Source organism: Dasypus novemcinctus, chromosome 1, assembly GCF_030445035.2.
Source record: "Dasypus novemcinctus isolate mDasNov1 chromosome 1, mDasNov1.1.hap2, whole genome shotgun sequence".
NCBI lineage: Eukaryota > Metazoa > Chordata > Mammalia > Cingulata > Dasypodidae > Dasypus > Dasypus novemcinctus.
Genome location: NC_080673.1, coordinates 206258861 through 206276934, shown reverse-complemented (window position 1 = coordinate 206276934; position 18074 = coordinate 206258861). Strand labels below are relative to the sequence as shown.

Here is an 18074-nt window from a genome sequence, read left to right as displayed (position 1 = left end):
AGATTATCCTGGGTTATTCAAGTGACACACATATAGAGAAGGTGATTATGAAGACGGAACAGAGAGAGATTTGAAGATGCTGGCTTTGAAGATTGGTGTGGTGCAGTCACAGGCAAAGGAATGCTGGCAGCTCTCAGAGTTGGAAGAGACAGGAAATGGATTCTCCCCTCCTTCTGATACCTTGATTTTGCTCACTGATACAGCTTTTGGATTTCTGGCCTTCAGAACCATGAGAGAATTTCTTTGGTTTTAGCCACCCATTGGTGGTAGTTTATTATTGCAGTCACAGGAAACTAATACAATTCTGTATAGCTTCTTATGCTGTATGTGAAGGGGCATGATATCACTAAGGTAGGTTATCAATAAATCAAAGATACTGTAAACACTGAGCAACAACTGAAAACAGGGTTATAGCTAATAAATCAAAAAGGAGATAAAATAGAATCATAAAAAATAATCCAAAAAAAAAAAAAAAAGGAAAAAAAAGGGAACAGAGAGTATTAGACAAATGGAAACAAATAGTATGGTGGTAGGTATAGCCTAGTCATTACAATAAAGACATTAAATCTAAAAGGCAGAGGCTCTAGAATGGATGAAAAGGCAAGATTCAGTATATGCTACCTACAAGAAACCCATTTTAAATATTAGGCAACAATAGGTTAAAAGAAAAGGAGATTCACCGTGCTAACACTAATCAAAAGAAAACTAGACTGATTATATTAACATCAGACAAAGTGGACAAGGATATTACTGGGGCTAAAAATGGTCATTTGATAAAGGAATCAGCTCATCATGTGGATATAGCAATCCTAAATATTTACTGACCTTACTACAGAGCTTCAAAAACACATGAAGCAAAACCTCATAAAAGTGTAATGAAAATCCACAACGATAGTCAGAGATCTTGTGGTGGCTTGGAGCTGTGTATGCTGAAGAACATGTTCTTAATTTTAATTCATTCCATTGTAAATAGGACCTTTTTGCAGAAGATACCTCAATTAAGGTGAGGCCCCACTGAATCAAGATGGGTCTTAATCTTATTACGAGAGTCCTTACAGTGAAGGCCACAGAGAGACGCCACAGGCACAGCTAGAAGCTGGAAGTCAGCGGCAGCCAGAAGAGAAAGAAGATGCCACCATGTGCATTGTCATATGGCAGAAAAGCCAGAGACCAAGGATTGCGGGCAGCCAGCCCCAGAATGGCACCGTCTTTGGGAAGAAAGCTTCACCTTGCTGATGCCTCGAGTTTGGACTTTTCCTGGTCTCAAAACCGTGAGCCAATGAATTCCCATTGTTTAAGCCAACTCATTGTATGGTGTGTATTTTAGCAGCAACTAAAACAGATTTCAGTAGCTGTGTCTCCTAATTCATAGAATACATAGATATAAAATCTGGCTATAGAAGATTTGAACAACACTATCAACCAACTTGGAATTCGTAGAACACCTTACCAGCAACAGTGGAGTACATGCTCTTTGCAAGTGTTCGCAGATTATTTACCAAGATAGATTATGTACTGGCACATAAAAAAACAAACCAAAACAAAACAGAAAAACAACTCAATGTAAAAGGATTCAAATTCTACAAAGTGTGTTCTCTGATCTTAATATAATTATATTGAAATCTGTTACAGAAAGGTACCCTATATTTGAAGGATACATTTCTGTGTGACATACGGGTTAAAACATGTCAGGGAAATTTGAAAGTGTTCTATATTGGTTGATAATAAAAACAGCATTTCGCAATCTGTGGGATACTGCTAAAGAATATTAAAGGGAAACATATAGCACTGAATGTCTGTTTTAGTAAATAAAGGTCTCAAGTCAGTGACCTCAGTTTCTACCTTAAGACACTTGAAAAAGAAGAGCAGATAAACCCAAAATAATCAGAAGACTAGAGACAACAAAGATAAAAGCAGAGGTCAGTGGAATCAAAAACAGAAAAAAATATAGAAAATCAATAAAATCAAAAGCTGGTTCTTCGAAAACATCAATAAAATTGTTCAGACCTCTAGCCAGATTGATCAGGAAAGAGTGAAGTCACAGATAACCAGTGTCAGGAATGAGGAGGATGACACCAGTATACATCCATAGATGTTAAAAGGGTTATAAGGGAATATTAGGAAAAACTTTATGCCAGTTAACCCAACAGTTCAGATGGAATGGACAGTTTCCTTGAAAGGCACAGACTACTACCAAAACTCTTGAGAAGAAATAGATAACCTGATTAGTCCTGTGAGTGTTGTGTTTAAGGTAAAACTCAATACTTGGTCCAGTCAGTGGAGAACTTTTAAGTATGATTGGAAATGGTATGTGAATGTACTTTTTCAACTGACTTATGAAATCAGAATACAGATATAAGTATGGAAATTTAGTGTCTGACTTGAGGTGTGCTATAAAAAGATTATTAAAATACCTCAATTTCTTTGGATTGATACATATTGAAATGATAATGTATTGGATATATTGGGTTAAATAAAATATATTATTAAAATTTATTTTATCTGTTTCTTTTTATTTTTTATGCCTACTAACAAATTCAAAATTACGTTTGTAGTTTGTGTTATAGTTTATATATTTTCAGCTTAAAAAAATTTTTTTTTTCTTTATTTTCTTTTATGTTCAGCTTTTAATTCACAGTTGTATTCCCCGTAGATGACATCTGAAATGTTGCGAAGTGGCCTGTCTTGTTTCTTGCTTTGATATGTTTATTGCTTAATGCTAATATGGCCCTTTGCTTTCCTTTAGGCTTACCGCTCTCTTCTGACTATTGGTAGGAATTATTACCTAGCTGTAGAGGGGAAAGGAGTCCATTTCAGATTACGTTAGGTTGAAGTCATGAAAGAGCAGTTGGATTTTGATGCTTCAGTGAATGGCAGCGTTATTCAAGGGATGTGTTCCTGGCGTGTGCGCTTTAGAACGCTGTGCCATCGCTCCACGCCCGTGGCCCATCACCTTGTCTCTGTCTTGGCTGTGTTGAGCCAGTTGAATCATAACAGTCTAAAAAGGCTCTCTCAACTAAGTATTTTTTAATAGGATGTAAAACTTGAATAGAGTTCTGTTTTTGTGACATTGTGATAGTGTATCTAGAACAACAAAAATGTAGCTTAACCACAATCATATTGAGTACACAGTGAAATGTGGTTGAACTTTGGAATATATTAAAGACAAGATTAAAAAGGAATAAAATTATATTGTTATACTGATTTTCAATGATCTGAGAGTATTGTCAAAAAGGATAAAAGTAACCTGTTGGCAGAAAGCAGATGGCTCTCTGGGGTTTAAGTATCTAAAATGGTGTCTTTTAAAAGAATTTTAAATTAAAACCAACAAAAAAATGAGATGTGCTTTTCATCTTTTTGAAAAATAAACTTTTTATTATAGAAAAGTTTTAGATTCACAGAAAAATTGCAGAGCTAGTATAGGCATACCTCATTTTATTGCGCTTAGCTTTATTGCGCTTCACAGATACCGAGTTTTTTACAAATTGAAGGTTTGTGGCAACCCTGCATCGAGCAAGTCTGTTGACGCCATTTTTCCAACAGCGTGTGCTCACTTCGTGTCTCTGTGTCACATTTTAATAAAGGTATGTAAATTGTTCTTTTAAGACATAATGCTATTGCACACTCAGTAGACTATAGTGTTAACATAACTTTTATATGTACTGGAAGCAAAGTATTCATGTGACTCACTTTATTGTGATATTGGCTTTCTTGCGGTGGTTTGGAACTGAACCTGCAATTTCTGAGGTATGCCTGTACAAAGAGTTCCCATATGTCCCATATCCACTTTCCCTTATTATTAACACCTTCCATTAGTGTAGTACATTTGTCACAATGAATGAATATTGATTATTTAAAAATTTTTTATTTTAATAACATGTAAAACCTAAAATTCTCCCTGCCCCCAGCCATGTTCAAATATATAATTCAGTGGTGTTTGATACTGTGTTCAGATTTCCTTTGTTTTTACCTAATGTCCTTTTTTCTGTTCCAGCATCCCATCCTGGAGCCCACAGTACAATTAGTTGTCATGATTCCTTGGGTACCTCTTGGCCATGACAGTTTCTCTCTCTCTTTTTTTAAATTTAGAAATTCTCCAGAATTTCAGAAACTTCTGGGCATTGCTATGGAACTTTTTCTGCTATGCAGTGATGATGCGGAGTCAGATGTCAGGATGGTGGCTGACGAATGCCTCAATAAAGTTATAAAAGTAAGAACCAGGGGCACTGTGCTCATGTCTAGAGCCATAATCTCTTTAGGCTAAGAGAAGAAACCATAGTTAGCATTCTTTGATTCTGAGTAGCAAAATCCCTTAATGAAAAAGCCACTTTTAAAATTTATGGTGTGTAGTTTGGTTATCTACCAGTGTGCTGCTGCAACTACTGAGACTGAAGCTGCTCCTGAGCTGAAGAACCATTTTTACCACTGGGCCTCCACGGCCTAGGGCAGTGACGAGGCTCCTGTGGCCACTGGGTGCTTTGGGGGAAAATATTACTACAGGTACCTTTTGTTCAGGCCCATCTCAGAGAAACCAAAAAGCCCTGGGGAAGCCCGGCTGGGTGAAGTCTCTTATTGTCTGTGGCCTCCCTTTCTCCATATCCTTTCTGAACCTCTCCTAAGATGTGGGCCAGGAAGTATGCTTGGCAGTGAAGATGTGATGTCTTCAGGTAGTTGGTTAGCGGGAGTGAATGTGCAGTGAGTGTGGAGAAAGGAGCTTCCAGAGCCTCCCGAGAAGCGCCGATGCGTGGGTAAGGAAAGAGATGGGGGCGGCGGACTTGGCCCAGTGGTTAGGGCGTCCGTCTACCACATGGGAGGTCCACGGTTCAAACCCCGGGCCTCCTTGACCCGTGTGGAGCTGGCCCATGTGCAGTGCTGATGCGCGCAAGGAGTGCCCTGCCACACAGGGGTGTCCCCGCGTAGGGGAGCCCCACGTGCAAGGATGTGCCCCGTAAGGAGATCCACCCAGCGTGAAAGAAAATGCAGCCTGCCCAGGAATGGTGCCGCACACACGGAGAGCTGGCACAAGATGACGCAACAAAAAGAAACACAGATTCCCATGCCACTGACAACAGAAGCGGACAAAGAAGAAACAGCAAATAGACACAGAGAACAGACAACTGGGGAGGGGGCGGGGAGGGGGGGAAGAGGAGAAAAATAAATAAATTAATTAATTAAAAAAAAAAAAAAAAGGAAAGAGGTGGGGACTGCAGTCGTGCTCTTCCCGATTCAGTGTGTGCCCAGGTCACCGTAACTGTAGCCTGCTGTGCCTGTCATTGGTTTCTGCTGCCATGGAAGAGCCTTCTGTGTACTAACTCTTAAGACATCGGAAACTGTTCTTCCCTTTATCATTTTCTGCCCTTCTGCTGGACTGAGTCCCCACCTCCTCCTGCTTACCTTCCGGGCTCTGTGTTTGTGAATGGGCCTTTTGAATGGGGCGTCCAAATTTACTGTTCCCATTGAAGGCTGACCAGTTTTCTTAAAAACTTCTTATTTTGAAATAATTTATAACTTCCAGCACAGTTTAAAAAATAATACAGAATACATACAGAGAACTTCAACCACCTCCCATCCAGATGCCTAGATCTACAAACTTAATATTTTGCCACATTTGCCTTCCCTTCTTCCCTCCCTCCCTCCCTATTTGCAAAGACAATTTCTTGATAATTTGTCTTATTCTTGCTCTACAGGGATCTTGTATATTGGGCCTTTCCACTTTTTCTTATTTTTCCCCTATTATTTTGAGTCTGAACCCTAAAAATTAGGTGGGGTTTTTTTTTTTTTTTTAAGATTTTTTATTTATTTCTTTCCCCTTCTCCCCCTCCCCCCAGTCATCTGCTCTCTGTGTCCATTCACTATGTGTTCTTCCGTGACTGCTTCTATCCTTATCAGCGGCACTAGGAGTCTGTTTCTTTTTGTTGCTTCATCTTGTTGTGTCAGCTCTCCGTGTGTGCGGCGCCATTCTTGGGCAGGCTGCACTTCCTTTCGCGCTGGGCGACTCTCCTTACGGGGCGCACTCCTTGTGCATGGGGCTCCCCTACGTGGGGCTCCCCTACGTGGCAGGGCACTCCTTGGCGCACATCAGCACTGCACATGGGCCAGCTCCACACGGGTCAAGGAGGCCTGGGGTTTGAACCGTGGACCTCCCATGTGGTAGGTGGACACCCTATCCATTGGGTCAAGTCCACTTCCCTAGGTGGGGTTTTGAGAAGAGATTATACCTCTTAATTTTCCTTTAAGGGTTTCTTTCTAGCAGTACTTATTTGGCTGGATGAACCAAGAACTCCGCCCATGTTACTTGATTATTTCCCTTCATCATTACGGTTTGTTTTTTAAGATTTATTTATTTCTACCCCCCTTCTCCCTTATTATTTGTACTTGCTCTCTGCTCTCTCTGTTCGTTGTGTGCTCTCTGTGTCCTTGTCTTCTTTTTAGGAGGCACCAGGAACCAAACCCAGGACCTCCTGTGTGGGAGGGAGGTGCCCAATCGCTTGAGCCACAACTGCTCCCTGCTTGTTGTGTCTCCTCGTGTGTCATCTTGTGTCATCTCATTTTGTCAGCTCATTGCGTCAGCTCGCTGTCTTGCTTATCTTCTTTAGGAGGCACCGGGAACTGAACCTGGGACCTCTCCTGTGGTAGGGTGGTGCCCACCTGCTCGAGCCACGTCTCCTTCCCCATCATTAGGATTTTGAAGAACAAAATTGATCTTTGGACTCTTCTCAAAGTCTGCCTTTAGACAGTGGTCACGTTTTACGTTGGCTGGGAAATTATCCATCCCCTTTTCTTCATGGGTCTAGCTTTCTCCAGGAAGATGTCTAAGGAAATTGAGTCATTGCCAGGCAGAGAGAGCAGGTATAGGATTTGGATTCAGAGAGACCTATGTTTGAATCTTGCATCTGCTACTTACTATCTGAATAACTTTGTATTTAATTTCCATGAACCTCAGTTTCCTTATCTATAAAATGGGAACAGACAAGGTTTTTGGGTGTGTGTACGTTGAGTGTGTGTGTGAGGATTAAATGCACTATTGTATGGACTGCTTGGCATCATCCTTGGCACATGCTTGACCCTCAAAGTGTTAAGAAATATTTTTATAATGAGATTTTTATCCAGAGAGAGTAAGGGACACCCTAGAGCATTTTCTGTTGTGTGGATTCCTGATGTCTCATTGCCCAAGGAATCTCCCATCTGGTTAACAGATTGTTTCTTGGTGACCCATGCTTTGGGGTTGAGATGCTGGATTTTTCATAGCCATGAGGATTCTGGCCTCTCAGTGGGGCAGGTGGCCTCCCTGTGCCTTCTGGAGGACCCCTCTCATTTCCATAGTGGTCTCCTTGTCATATCCCTATGCTTGCACTTCACGCTCTTGCTTGCCTCTTGCCTCCCACAATTCTAGAATGGCTCATGTCAGGTTAATTTGTGAGGCTCGTGTGTGGATAGGTTCCTCAGTATGTTTGCAGAGAGCCTGTATTCACTGAAACTTGCTGCCTAAATATCCTTGCTTTTATTATTCCCACTGGCAGGTTCAGGCTGGACTTTTTTTGATACTTCAGTTCTTGAAATCCTTAAATCCTTCCTTCCTTCCTCCCCCCCCCCCTTCCTTCCTTCCCTGATACTTCAGTTCTTGAAATGCTTCTTTCTTCCCTCCCTCCCTTCCCCTTGTACATGAGAAGCAGGCGCTCAACCACTGAGCTACACCTTCTCCACAAGTCTTGAACTTTGATCCTCAGAATCAAGAAAATTTAAAGAGGTCCAGCACAGGCTGCCCTTATTGAGAAGGCAGAAAGAACAGAATGACCCCAGCCTGCTCTGATGTTGCCTCTTGTATACTTAGGTATCATTACACTGTTATTTTAGTTTGCTAAAGGCTGCCAAGGCAATATACCAATATACCGTATACAATGGGGATTTGTTAGGGTGCATGCTTCTAGTCCTCAGGCTGTGAAAGTGTCCTCATCAAGGCATCATCAGGTGATACCTTCTCCCCAAAGACAGGCTCATGGCTGCTTCTCCCTTCTCCCTGGGTCTCGTTGCTTCAGCTTCTGGCTTCCTCTCTCCTGGGTTCTTTTGATTTCAGCTTCTCACTCTCATGGCATTCTCTCTGCTTCTGTGGCTTTCTCTGTCTCTGTGTCCTCCGTTTATCAAGAACTCCAGTAAGAGCATTAAGGCCCACCCTGGCTCTTCCCCTACTGAACTGATGAAATCAGAGGCCCTTAACTGAAGTAATTTAATCCAGAGAGCCCACCTACAATAGGTTCATACCCACTGGAATGGATTAATTAAAAAACCTAATTTTCTGGGGGTCCACAAAATCCCCTCAAACTATCACAGTTGTCAAACCTGTCTTCTCTTTTCTTTTTTTTTTTTTAACAGTTTTACTGGGGTATAATTAACAAAACTGCACATATTTCAGTGGACAGTTTGATATGTATTGACAATTTGATATGTGAAATAATCACTGCGATCAAGATAATGAAGGTGTCCCTCACCTCCAGAAGTTCCCTCTACTTCCATCGCCACAGATTAGTTGGTGTTTTCTAGAATTTTCTACAAATGAAATTTTAATAGTATGTACTCCTCTCTTTCTGCAGTTGCTTCTTTCAGCATTAGTATTTTGAGGTTTATCCATGTGGTCGTATATATCGATACGATATTTTTATTGATAAATAGTATTCATCAAGTCTGTCCCTTTAAGAGACCTGTTCCAAGAGTTGCCAGACGAAATGGCTTGATGTATGTTTCTTGGTGATGGACCCTGGGCCATAGCTCATAGCTTTAAGGCCCTGGCTTCTTTTCCTGGCTGTCTCCCAGGTCTTTCCCATTTCCTCTTTCATTCTAGTCTCCAGGTGTGGAGATTTCACCTTCTCATGTGATGCCCCTGAACGGAAGATGAGGTCATTCCTCTCAGCCTCTCCTCTACACAAAGCGTGGAGGATGGGGTGTGGTTACTCTCGGGTATCTGATTCCTCAGGTGCTTTAGTGAACAGGCTAGGCAGGTTGGGAGCAGGGATCCAGATCTGCAGAGGGGAGTGGAGACCTGGAAGAAATGTGAGTGGTCTTCCAGAGGACCAGACTCTCTTGGGCCCAAGAAAACAGTGCACATTTGCTTTTCATTTATGCAGAAAATCCCACTGCGGATCTGACACAGAGCCTGGCAGGGTGTTGCCCTCAAGTAATTTATAGCCTCAGATGATGACGTGTGTAGGTGTAGAAAGAACTCAGTATGTGGTGTAAGCTGGAAGTTCTGAAACGTATGGGCAAACCGTGATGGCAGTCAGGAGATAGTGTTTCTGTTTGTGGAGGCAGAGAAGCTTCCTGGGGCAGTGGCTCGCAGTCAGTGGGCCTTCTTCTTGAGCACCACAGTGTCCTGCCTGTGGACGAGGCTCCGAGGGGAGAGCAGGGTGGACTGACACGTGCTGGCACAGCGAACGGGTGGCCCTAAGGGCCAGTTCAAGGAGTTCGTACTCTGTGCTAGAGAACGAGGAGTTCTTGAAGATTTCTGGCCTGGTCAGTGGAGTGCTTTTTTGGGGAGGAATAGCGTGGTGTGGTGTGTGGAATGGCTTGGAGTGGGGAAGGCTGGTGGTGTAAAGAATCCCTTCGGCAGGTGAAATAGTCGAGGTAGGAGAGGGGAGTCTTGAACCAGGAGGTTGGCATTGGGAATGTGAGTGAGGAGGATGAGGTGAGCTGTTTAGCTGGTTGGATTTGGAGGTTGGGTGTGTTTGTCTCAGTGTGGAAGTGGGGTTCAAAGCGGTGGGAGGAATCAGTGTGTTTGCCCTTACCCTCATCCCAGGAATATTTTAAGAGCTGATTCCATGCTATTATTGGGGATTTTAGTTTCAGTTTTCTCTTACTATAAAATAAGTTTGGCATTAGTTTATAAAACATTTATGAAGTAAAATCAAATGTTATGGCTTTTGGTTTTATTTGAAAAGTAGTGGTTTAAACATTTTTTAAAAATTTTTATTTGTCTTTTTTTTAAAGACACATAGATCACAAAAATGTTACATTAAAAAATAAAAGAGGTCCCCTTGAAAAGTAATGTTTTAATGTATGTATGTTTGTCCACTTTGGTTTGCTCATTTAAGGACTTTCAGTCCATTCAAACTGAATAAGCAGAATTAGTATCTAAAAATTTCTAAGACATTATACTTGAGAAACCCCCAAAATGTGCTTCTGCTTTAGAATTTGAAGCTCAGTGAACCAGTAGGTGAACCACATGAGTTTTACTAGGCCCAGCTCAGTTCTTAGGCATCACATGCTACACGTGATGAAAAGGGGACTCTTTGATTGAGGCTTAATTGCCTCTTACATCTCTCTTTTTTTTAAAGATTTATTTATTTATTTCTCTCCCTTCCCCCCCCCCCCACCCCGGTTGTCTGTTCTCTGTGTCTATTTGTTGCGTCTTCTTTGTCTGCTTCTGTTGTTGTCAGTGGCACAGGAATCTGTTTCTTTTTGTTGCGTCATCTTGTTGTGTCAGCTCTCCATGTGTGTGCCACCATTCCTGGGCAGGCTGCACTTTCTTTCACGCTGGGCAGCTCTCCTTACGGAACGCACTCCTTGCACGTGGGGCTCCCCTACGCGGGGACACCCCTGCGTGGCAGGGCACTCCTTGCGTGCATCAGCACTGTGCATGGGCCAGCTCCACACGGGTCAAGGAGGCCCGGGGTTTGAACCGCAGACCTCCCGTGTGGTAGACGGACGCCCTAACCACTGGGCCAAGTCTGCCGCCTTACATCTCTTTTTGATGGGCCACCCATTTGCAATACCATTTTAGAAGAGAGGGTTTGCACTGAGAGAGCAGTGTACGCAAATCTTCCAGCCGGAGAAGCTCTTCTCTAACATGGCCCTTGTGTAGCTGGGTCATGGTTGCCATTAGCTGTTCTTATTGGGTTGAAGTTGGCCATGTGGCCCTTTTTAGGGGAGTGGGTAGATGGGGCCTGTAAGTGAGTAGGAGGTGGGCAAGACATTGACTGTAGGAATGTGAGGCTCCCAGCTGGTGGCAGGTTCTGAAACTATGGGCCTACAGGCATGCTTGCCAAGGAGGGAGGGCCAGACCTTCAGGGAGGGCGTGGCTCCTGCATCAAGGTGTGTTCTCAGGACAAGCGAGGGGGGCTCTGGTATTTCAAGTCCACCTGCATTGCCTGTGGTGCTTCAGACTCACCAGGCCTTTGTCTAATGTCATCTAGTGGAGTGAACAGAGGGAAGTCTTTCAGATCTTTTCTTCAGGCATTGAGTAATAAATGTGTGGACTTGGTTGAATCTTCTACCATTTTAGTTTTAATATTTCAAAGTATTTGAATATAATAAAAGCTAAATTCTTCCACTTCCTGAATGTATATGCTTCTTTCCTGCTTAAGGAATCAGTGCTTAGTTTAGGTACTGTTATATTTTACTTTGCCCCTCAAACCGACATTTTAGCTTTTTTTGGAACTGCGAATGGAATGTGTCTCCCACAAACCAGTCTCTTGTATTTCATTTTAGGCCTTGATGGATTCTAACCTCCCAAGGTTACAGTTAGAACTCTATAAGGAAATTAAAAAGGTAGGCCTGTGTTTTACATTATTGAAAAATGGTAGCTTCACAGTAGTAAGCAGTATGTATGAAATTTTGTCTTTTTTTTAATAAGTAAAAAAGTTAGGACATATTGTTTGGTAAAGTAGACTTTCACTGTTTTATTTTTCTTCAAAATGTTAACCCTTTTTGAGTTTTATTAGATGTGATGGAAGTTAACAATGGTAATTTATTTTGCGTATCTTTATAATTGAAGTTCAATAGACCTTAATATTCATAAAGTAGTCAGGTATTTTATACATATAAATGGCCCTTTCCCTAAAACCAGAAGTAATGTAAAAAATGCCTTTACTTAAATGAAGTTCCCTTGATTACTGGTATATTGGCTTTAAAATGTAACACCTCACCCATTTGATCAACTCAGAATGGTGCTTCTCGGAGCCTGCGTGCTGCCCTGTGGAGGTTTGCTGAGCTGGCGCACCTGGTTCGGCCTCAGAAATGCAGGTAAGTTGTAGTACTCTGGATGTCTGCTTTTTGTAGGGTTCTGGCTCCTACAGACTCTTTACCTTTCAGCTCAGTTGTCACTTCTTCCAAGGTCTTCCCTGTCCACTCCATCTAAAGTCACCGAACTCTGCCCCAGTCATTATTTTTCCTTCCTAGTGCTCATCACTGTCAGACATTTTCTTGTACACTGTCATGTACTTATTTATTTCCTATACTAGCCTGCAGTGCCAGGGCAGCAGGGATCTTGGCAGTCTTGTTCTCTGCTGCAGCCTAGCACCCGTAACTGTGGCTGGCATGATCATTGCTTAAAAGATACTTTTCCAATGGTTGAAGGTTGAGTTACCAACTTCATTATTGCTTATGGTAGGGATTTTAGAAAAATATACATCGATTTCTAGGAGTAGGTTAAAAATAACAGTATTTAGCTGTGAAAATGTTTTGACTAGTTGAAACAGGTCTGTCTTAATGGATGGAGAGTGAAAGCAGGACCCTATGGCCGGTTCATGGGCTGCATCCTGCTTTCCATAACTGGCATACGTGCTGAGACCCCTGAGTGACGAACTGGCCCTCACTGTTTACATTAGACAGACCTTCATATCCTGGAGTTTGAGTTTTAGTAGGGATCTCTAGGACCACAGGGAAATCACTAAGGAAATTTCTGTTCTTAAAAGCTTGTTTACTTTTACTGTATTTATTTTGAAAATTTTATTATAGTTCTGAGCATACCCCAAATTCTCACACAGCAGCCAAAGTGACCTTACAAAACTATAAATTGGGTCATCTGTTCCCTTACTTAAAACCAGTCTCTTGTCTCCCAGTGCCATTTAGACAGACTCCGGGCTCCTTACCAAGGAAGGCCCACAGGTGCCGATAGCCCCGGACCCTGAGACACTCTCTACTCATTGGCCTTATTTTAGTTCTTCACACAAGTCAAGTTTCTTTTCCTCCCAATGGCTTCTTTATTTTTTCTCCACAGGTCTCAGCAAAAAATGACCTTCTTGGAAAGGCACACCTAGCCTCCATCTGTATATTCTGATGTCTCCCTGTGCCTCTCTTTCCCCCTCAGGGTCTTACCGTGTCATCTGTTGTCCTGCTCATTGCCGGGCCCTGCCATGTGCACCAGGCAGCTCCGTGCTGCCTTGGTCACTCAGTATTTGTTCAACAAATGAATGTGATTCCTGTTCTGTGACTCACTTTTCTCATGTCCTGCATGTTCTACCTTTTCTTTTTAAGGGGCCAAGTCTTCTCTGTAATCCTATTTAGTTCAGACAACTTTTTTCTTTTTAAAGAAAGTTTTAATCTCATTTTTTGACTTCTGTTTTTAAAATGATTTTTAAATATTATTTTCCAATTAAAAGTATAAGTATTTAATGCCTCTTGTAGTTGGCTATAAATAATCTTTAAGCCAAGCTTTTTAGAGTCCTCTACTTGTAGAAGGAAGGAAGGCAGGCAGGGTGTCTGTCTCACATTTGAGCGTCATCTGTATCTAGTCCTCCTGGTCTTTCAGCTGAGAGTTGCCCTAGTGCCATCTCCATTAACTGCTAATTTCCTATAAAAACAGACTTTTCCCTAACAGGTATTAAAATAATTCTTAGAGTTCTCATTTAATAGTGCTGGAAGAATCACTAATGTTCCTTTCACTTTTGCAGGCCTTACTTGGTAAACCTTTTGCCCTGCCTGACTCGAATTAGCAAGAGACCTGAAGAATCTGTTCAAGAGACCTTGGCTGCAGCTATACCCAAAGTTATGGCTTCTTTTGGCAATTTTGCAAATGACAATGAAATTAAGGTATGATGATTGCCTCAAGTCAGTAACATGGGAATGATACTGTGACTGAGTCCTGTGAGGGATTATTAGACGGACAGTCATCTGTGAGGACTTGTTGAGCTATGTTGTGTTTAGTAACTTAGCTGAAAATCCTTTGAATTATTTTGAGGCTCACTAGAGCATCTTCAAAACTGTATCTGTTTTCTTAACATGGGGAACAAGTTGAAGAGGGAGAAGACCTTTAAAGATGCAAACTCAAAAGGAGTTTTCCCAGAGTAGATTGGTTTCTGGTGTACCAGATTTACTTCCTTTTTTTTTTTAAAGATTTATTTTTTATTTATTTCTCTCCCCTTCCCGCCCCTCCAGTTGTCTGCTCTCTGTGTCTATTCGCTGTGTATTCTTCTGTGACTGCTTCTATCCTTATCAGCAGCACCGGGAATCTGTGTTTCTTTTTGTTGCCTCATCTTGCTGTGTCAGCTCTCCGTGTGTGCAGCGCCGTTCTTGGGCAGGCTGCACTTTCTTTCGCACTGGGCGGCTCTCCTTACGGGGCGCACTCCTTGCGCGTGGGGCTCCCCTACGCGGGGGACACCCCTGCATGGCACAGCACTCCTTGCGCGCATCAGCACTGTGCATAGGCCAGCTCACCACCCGGGTCAAGGTGGCCTGGAGTTTGAACCGTGGACTTCCCATGTGGTAGGCGGACACCCTGTCCATTGGGCCAAGTCCGCTTCCCCAGATTTACTTCTTAATCTAGTAGGTAAAGTGGCCATTCCAGGACTGCAGGAAGGGATCAGTACCTGGCACCTCTGCTCTTCACGTCAGGACCCTCTTGCCTTCCTATTCTATACCTGAGCAAGCAAACTTTGGACATGCTCAAGGATTTTATTTTCAGGATTGGGATCCTGTCACATGGTCTGAAGATTTCAGGATTCTTGACTCCTCCTTTTTTGTGGGTCAGTCCCATGTCTGAATCCAAATTAGTCTGCCTGTAAGGAAGTATAGTACAGTGGTTAAGAGCATTGTTTTTGGAATCAGGTAGGTTTGGATTAAGTTCTTTGTCTTAACCTTACTAAACTTGTTTCCTTCCTTCTTCTGTAAAGTGGGAAATTAACAGTACCCATGTAGGGTTTTTGAGAGTTCAGTGACTGAATGCATGTGAAGAGTTTATTTAGCTGGTATCTAGCCTGTAGAAAGTGCTCCAATGTTAGCTGCTGCTGGTACTATTCGTTGTATGTCCTTGAATAAATTATTTAGCCTCTCTCTCCTTTTTTCTCTGAGCTTTGAAGTTTCCTTGTTAATAGATGATGTCAAAGCCTGCTTCATGGGTTTTTTAAATTTAGTGTTATAACTAAATTATTGTACTCAATAAATGGTAGCTGCCGCTGCTGTTGCCTTTTTGAAAAAAAATTATGGGGGAGCGGATTTGGCTCAACTGATAGAGCATCTGCCTACCACATGGGAGGTGTAGGGTTCAAACCCAGGGCCTCCTGACCCATGTGGTGAGCTGGCCCATGCGCAGTGCTGATGTGTGCAAGGAGTGCCGTGCCACGCAGGGGTGTCTGCCGCGTAGGGGAGCCCCACGCACAAGGAGCGTGCCCCATAAGGAGAGCCACCCAGTGCAAAAAAGTGCAGCCTGCCCAGGGTGGCACCACACACATGGAGAGCTGATGCAGCAAGATGATGCAACAAAAAGAGACACAGATTCCCGGTGCTGCTGACAAGAATACAAGCGGACACAGAAGAATACACAGCGAATGAACACAGAGAGCAGACAATGGTGTGGGAGGTGGGGAGAAGAGAGAAATAAATAAATAATAAATCTTTAAAAAAGAAAAAAAAGAAAAGAAAAAAAAATTATCACCTCCTTGGGATGGTTGGAGTAGGTGTTCCTTCACATAAGAGAATGAGGGCATGCCTAGTGGGCATTCCTTGCAGATCCTTCCCTCTCTGATATCTCTGGTTGTCAGGGATGGGTCAAGGAGGAGATAGATGTTATTTTTGTAGTCTTAGCTCTTCTCATTCCAGTGGATCCTTTTGGTAGTTGAATCACCATTTGAATATGACTTAATGCCAAGATATTTTTCTGACTATAGTGGCCCCTCAATCACCTTCTTCCTGGACCTTTGGCATTTAAAAAATCTACTTATTCCTCTGTCTGTCCATTTTTTTTGTTTATTTTTTTAAAAATCAATGACATCCAATAGTACTGAAAGGACAAATATAGTAGTCTCCTTTCACCTCCTCCTGTTAATTTCTGAATCTGGGAGGCAAACACAACACTTAGTGTTTCTTTTGTTATTTACCTACACGTTTCTCAATAACATGCTTATACTGCTAATGTTTTTGCTTTTTAAATTTTAGAATTTTTTTCCAATGAAAGAAATGAATTTAGGTCTAACCCTTCCCCCATTCTTTTACTATAGTTTTATCAGTATTCAGCAGATATGTTATTATGCCTACATAAATAATAACAGCTGGCTATGTACTATGCTATGTTTAAAGTTCTTTGTATAATTATTTGTTTTTCCTGGAGTTTTCAACTGCCCCTTTTTTCACTTATTATTCTTTGGACATTAAAGTTTTTTCACACCTTCCAACAGCTTTGTGTAAGGTGCCTCTCAATAAAATTTACTGGTAATTTATTGGATACATCACCCCATCCTCCACCCTGCCCCCAAGACATCCATCTTAGAATTTCTCCTGCTGTGTGCTCTGGTCTAGTCAGGGTTGCTATTTAGGTCTGTTCACAGCTCTTATCCTATGACTTCTCTTTGGTGTTGATTGGGAATTCCCTTTGCTGCTCTCTTGCTGGATACCCAGTTCTTGGAACTATGTCTTTATCTTTCTAGGTTTTACTCCCTTGTTTTGGTGGAACACATCCTCTAGTAGCTTCTTGAGAAAGTGCAAATGGGAGATAAATTGCTTGAGATTGTATATTCCTACTAATGCCTTTATTCTTCCCTCACATTTGGAAGGATGGAAATAATTTCTCTCAGAATTGTCTTAAAGTTTTCATTGTTGCATTAGAGAAATTAAATCACTACACTTTGAATGTGCTCTTCTCCAGAAGCTTTTTATTTTTGAGAGGATGGGATTGGATGCTGGGTACTTGTCAGGCCTTCTAATTTGGAAACTTACATCACGTTCCGGGAAATTTTCTTGTATTTCTTTGACAAGTTTCTCCCCTTTGTTTTTTGTTTTCTCTGTATAAAATTTGTTACTTAGTTGTTGGCCCATCTGGATTGATTCATGTTTTTATTTATCTTTTCTTCTGCTTTACCTTTCTTTTTTCTCTACTTCCTAGAAGATGTCCATCTCAAACCCTTCTATTCACTTTTTGTTCCCACCGCTATATTTTTAATCTTTAAGAGCTCATTCTTATTTTCAGAATATTCATGTTTTGTGGTATCCAATTCTTGTTTCATGAATAAGGATCTTACCTTTTTAAGGATATCAATTACAATTTTCCTGACCATTCTTCTGACTTCTTCTGTTTTAAGTCAGATGCTGTCCAATTATATTTGCGTGAGACACTGAGAAGCTTATTGGAAGCCAGTGTGTGGACAGGGTTTGTCGTCTGGTGGGCTTCCTGAGGTGACGGATGGTGAGCCTGCTTTCTCATTGCTGGACCTTTAAATACCAGTATGCGTGAGCCTTTTTCTCTTGAGCCAGTTGTAGAGAACAATTCCTCATTCTCCCCCATGGAAACATATGCTTGGCTGTGTAGTAGGTTCTGGGGCCTGGAATAAAAGGGAGCTGATGAGCTCCTTCGTGATGCAGGCTTTACCTTGTTCGCTGCTTTCTCTTGTTTTCCATCTCTTCTCAGCTTTGCAAACCACACTGGAGACCATCCCTCCTAAGCCTGCATTTCTGTGGCTTGATGTGGGCCAGCCTTTCTACCTTCTTCCTTCCTCCCCCAAATCTGGGGTTTGGACTTCCTTTCTGTGTGCTGATGAGTCAGTCAGTTACTACTTGTTTATTTTCCAGCTTCCACAGTTTTGTTGACACCTCTAGTCTGCTGTTAACCCTGTCTGTTCTTTGTTGTCCTTGTGAGTTTATGTTTTCTAAAGCGGCTTTACATGATTTCAGTGGGGTTTCTGGATAGCAGAGGTTCTCATGTTAAATCCAGCACATTTGATCAGAGATTTCCTAACCCGAGTACATTTTCCATCTAAGGATTGCCTGTCCAGGATGGCAAGTGGTGCATGATTTTTTTCATAAACCTACAACTGTCCTGAAAATTAAAAAAAAAAAAAAAAAGGCTGCCTGGCACCTACTTAGGTTGAGACCCTTTA

General features: G+C 42.0%; 1 protein-coding gene across 2 annotated transcripts in view; it reads left to right on the top strand.

Annotated features, from left to right (window-relative positions):
- HTT (huntingtin) overlaps window positions 1-18074 on the top strand; it is a 167589-nt gene that overhangs the window by 24781 nt on the left and 124734 nt on the right. For both annotated transcript variants that reach the window (XM_058301329.2, XM_058301330.2), the window contains exons 3-6: window positions 4090-4210; window positions 11479-11538; window positions 11933-12012; window positions 13662-13800. In XM_058301329.2, the coding sequence (XP_058157312.1) occupies window positions 4090-4210; window positions 11479-11538; window positions 11933-12012; window positions 13662-13800 (400 nt within the window). The remainder of the gene's footprint in view (window positions 1-4089; window positions 4211-11478; window positions 11539-11932; window positions 12013-13661; window positions 13801-18074) is intronic.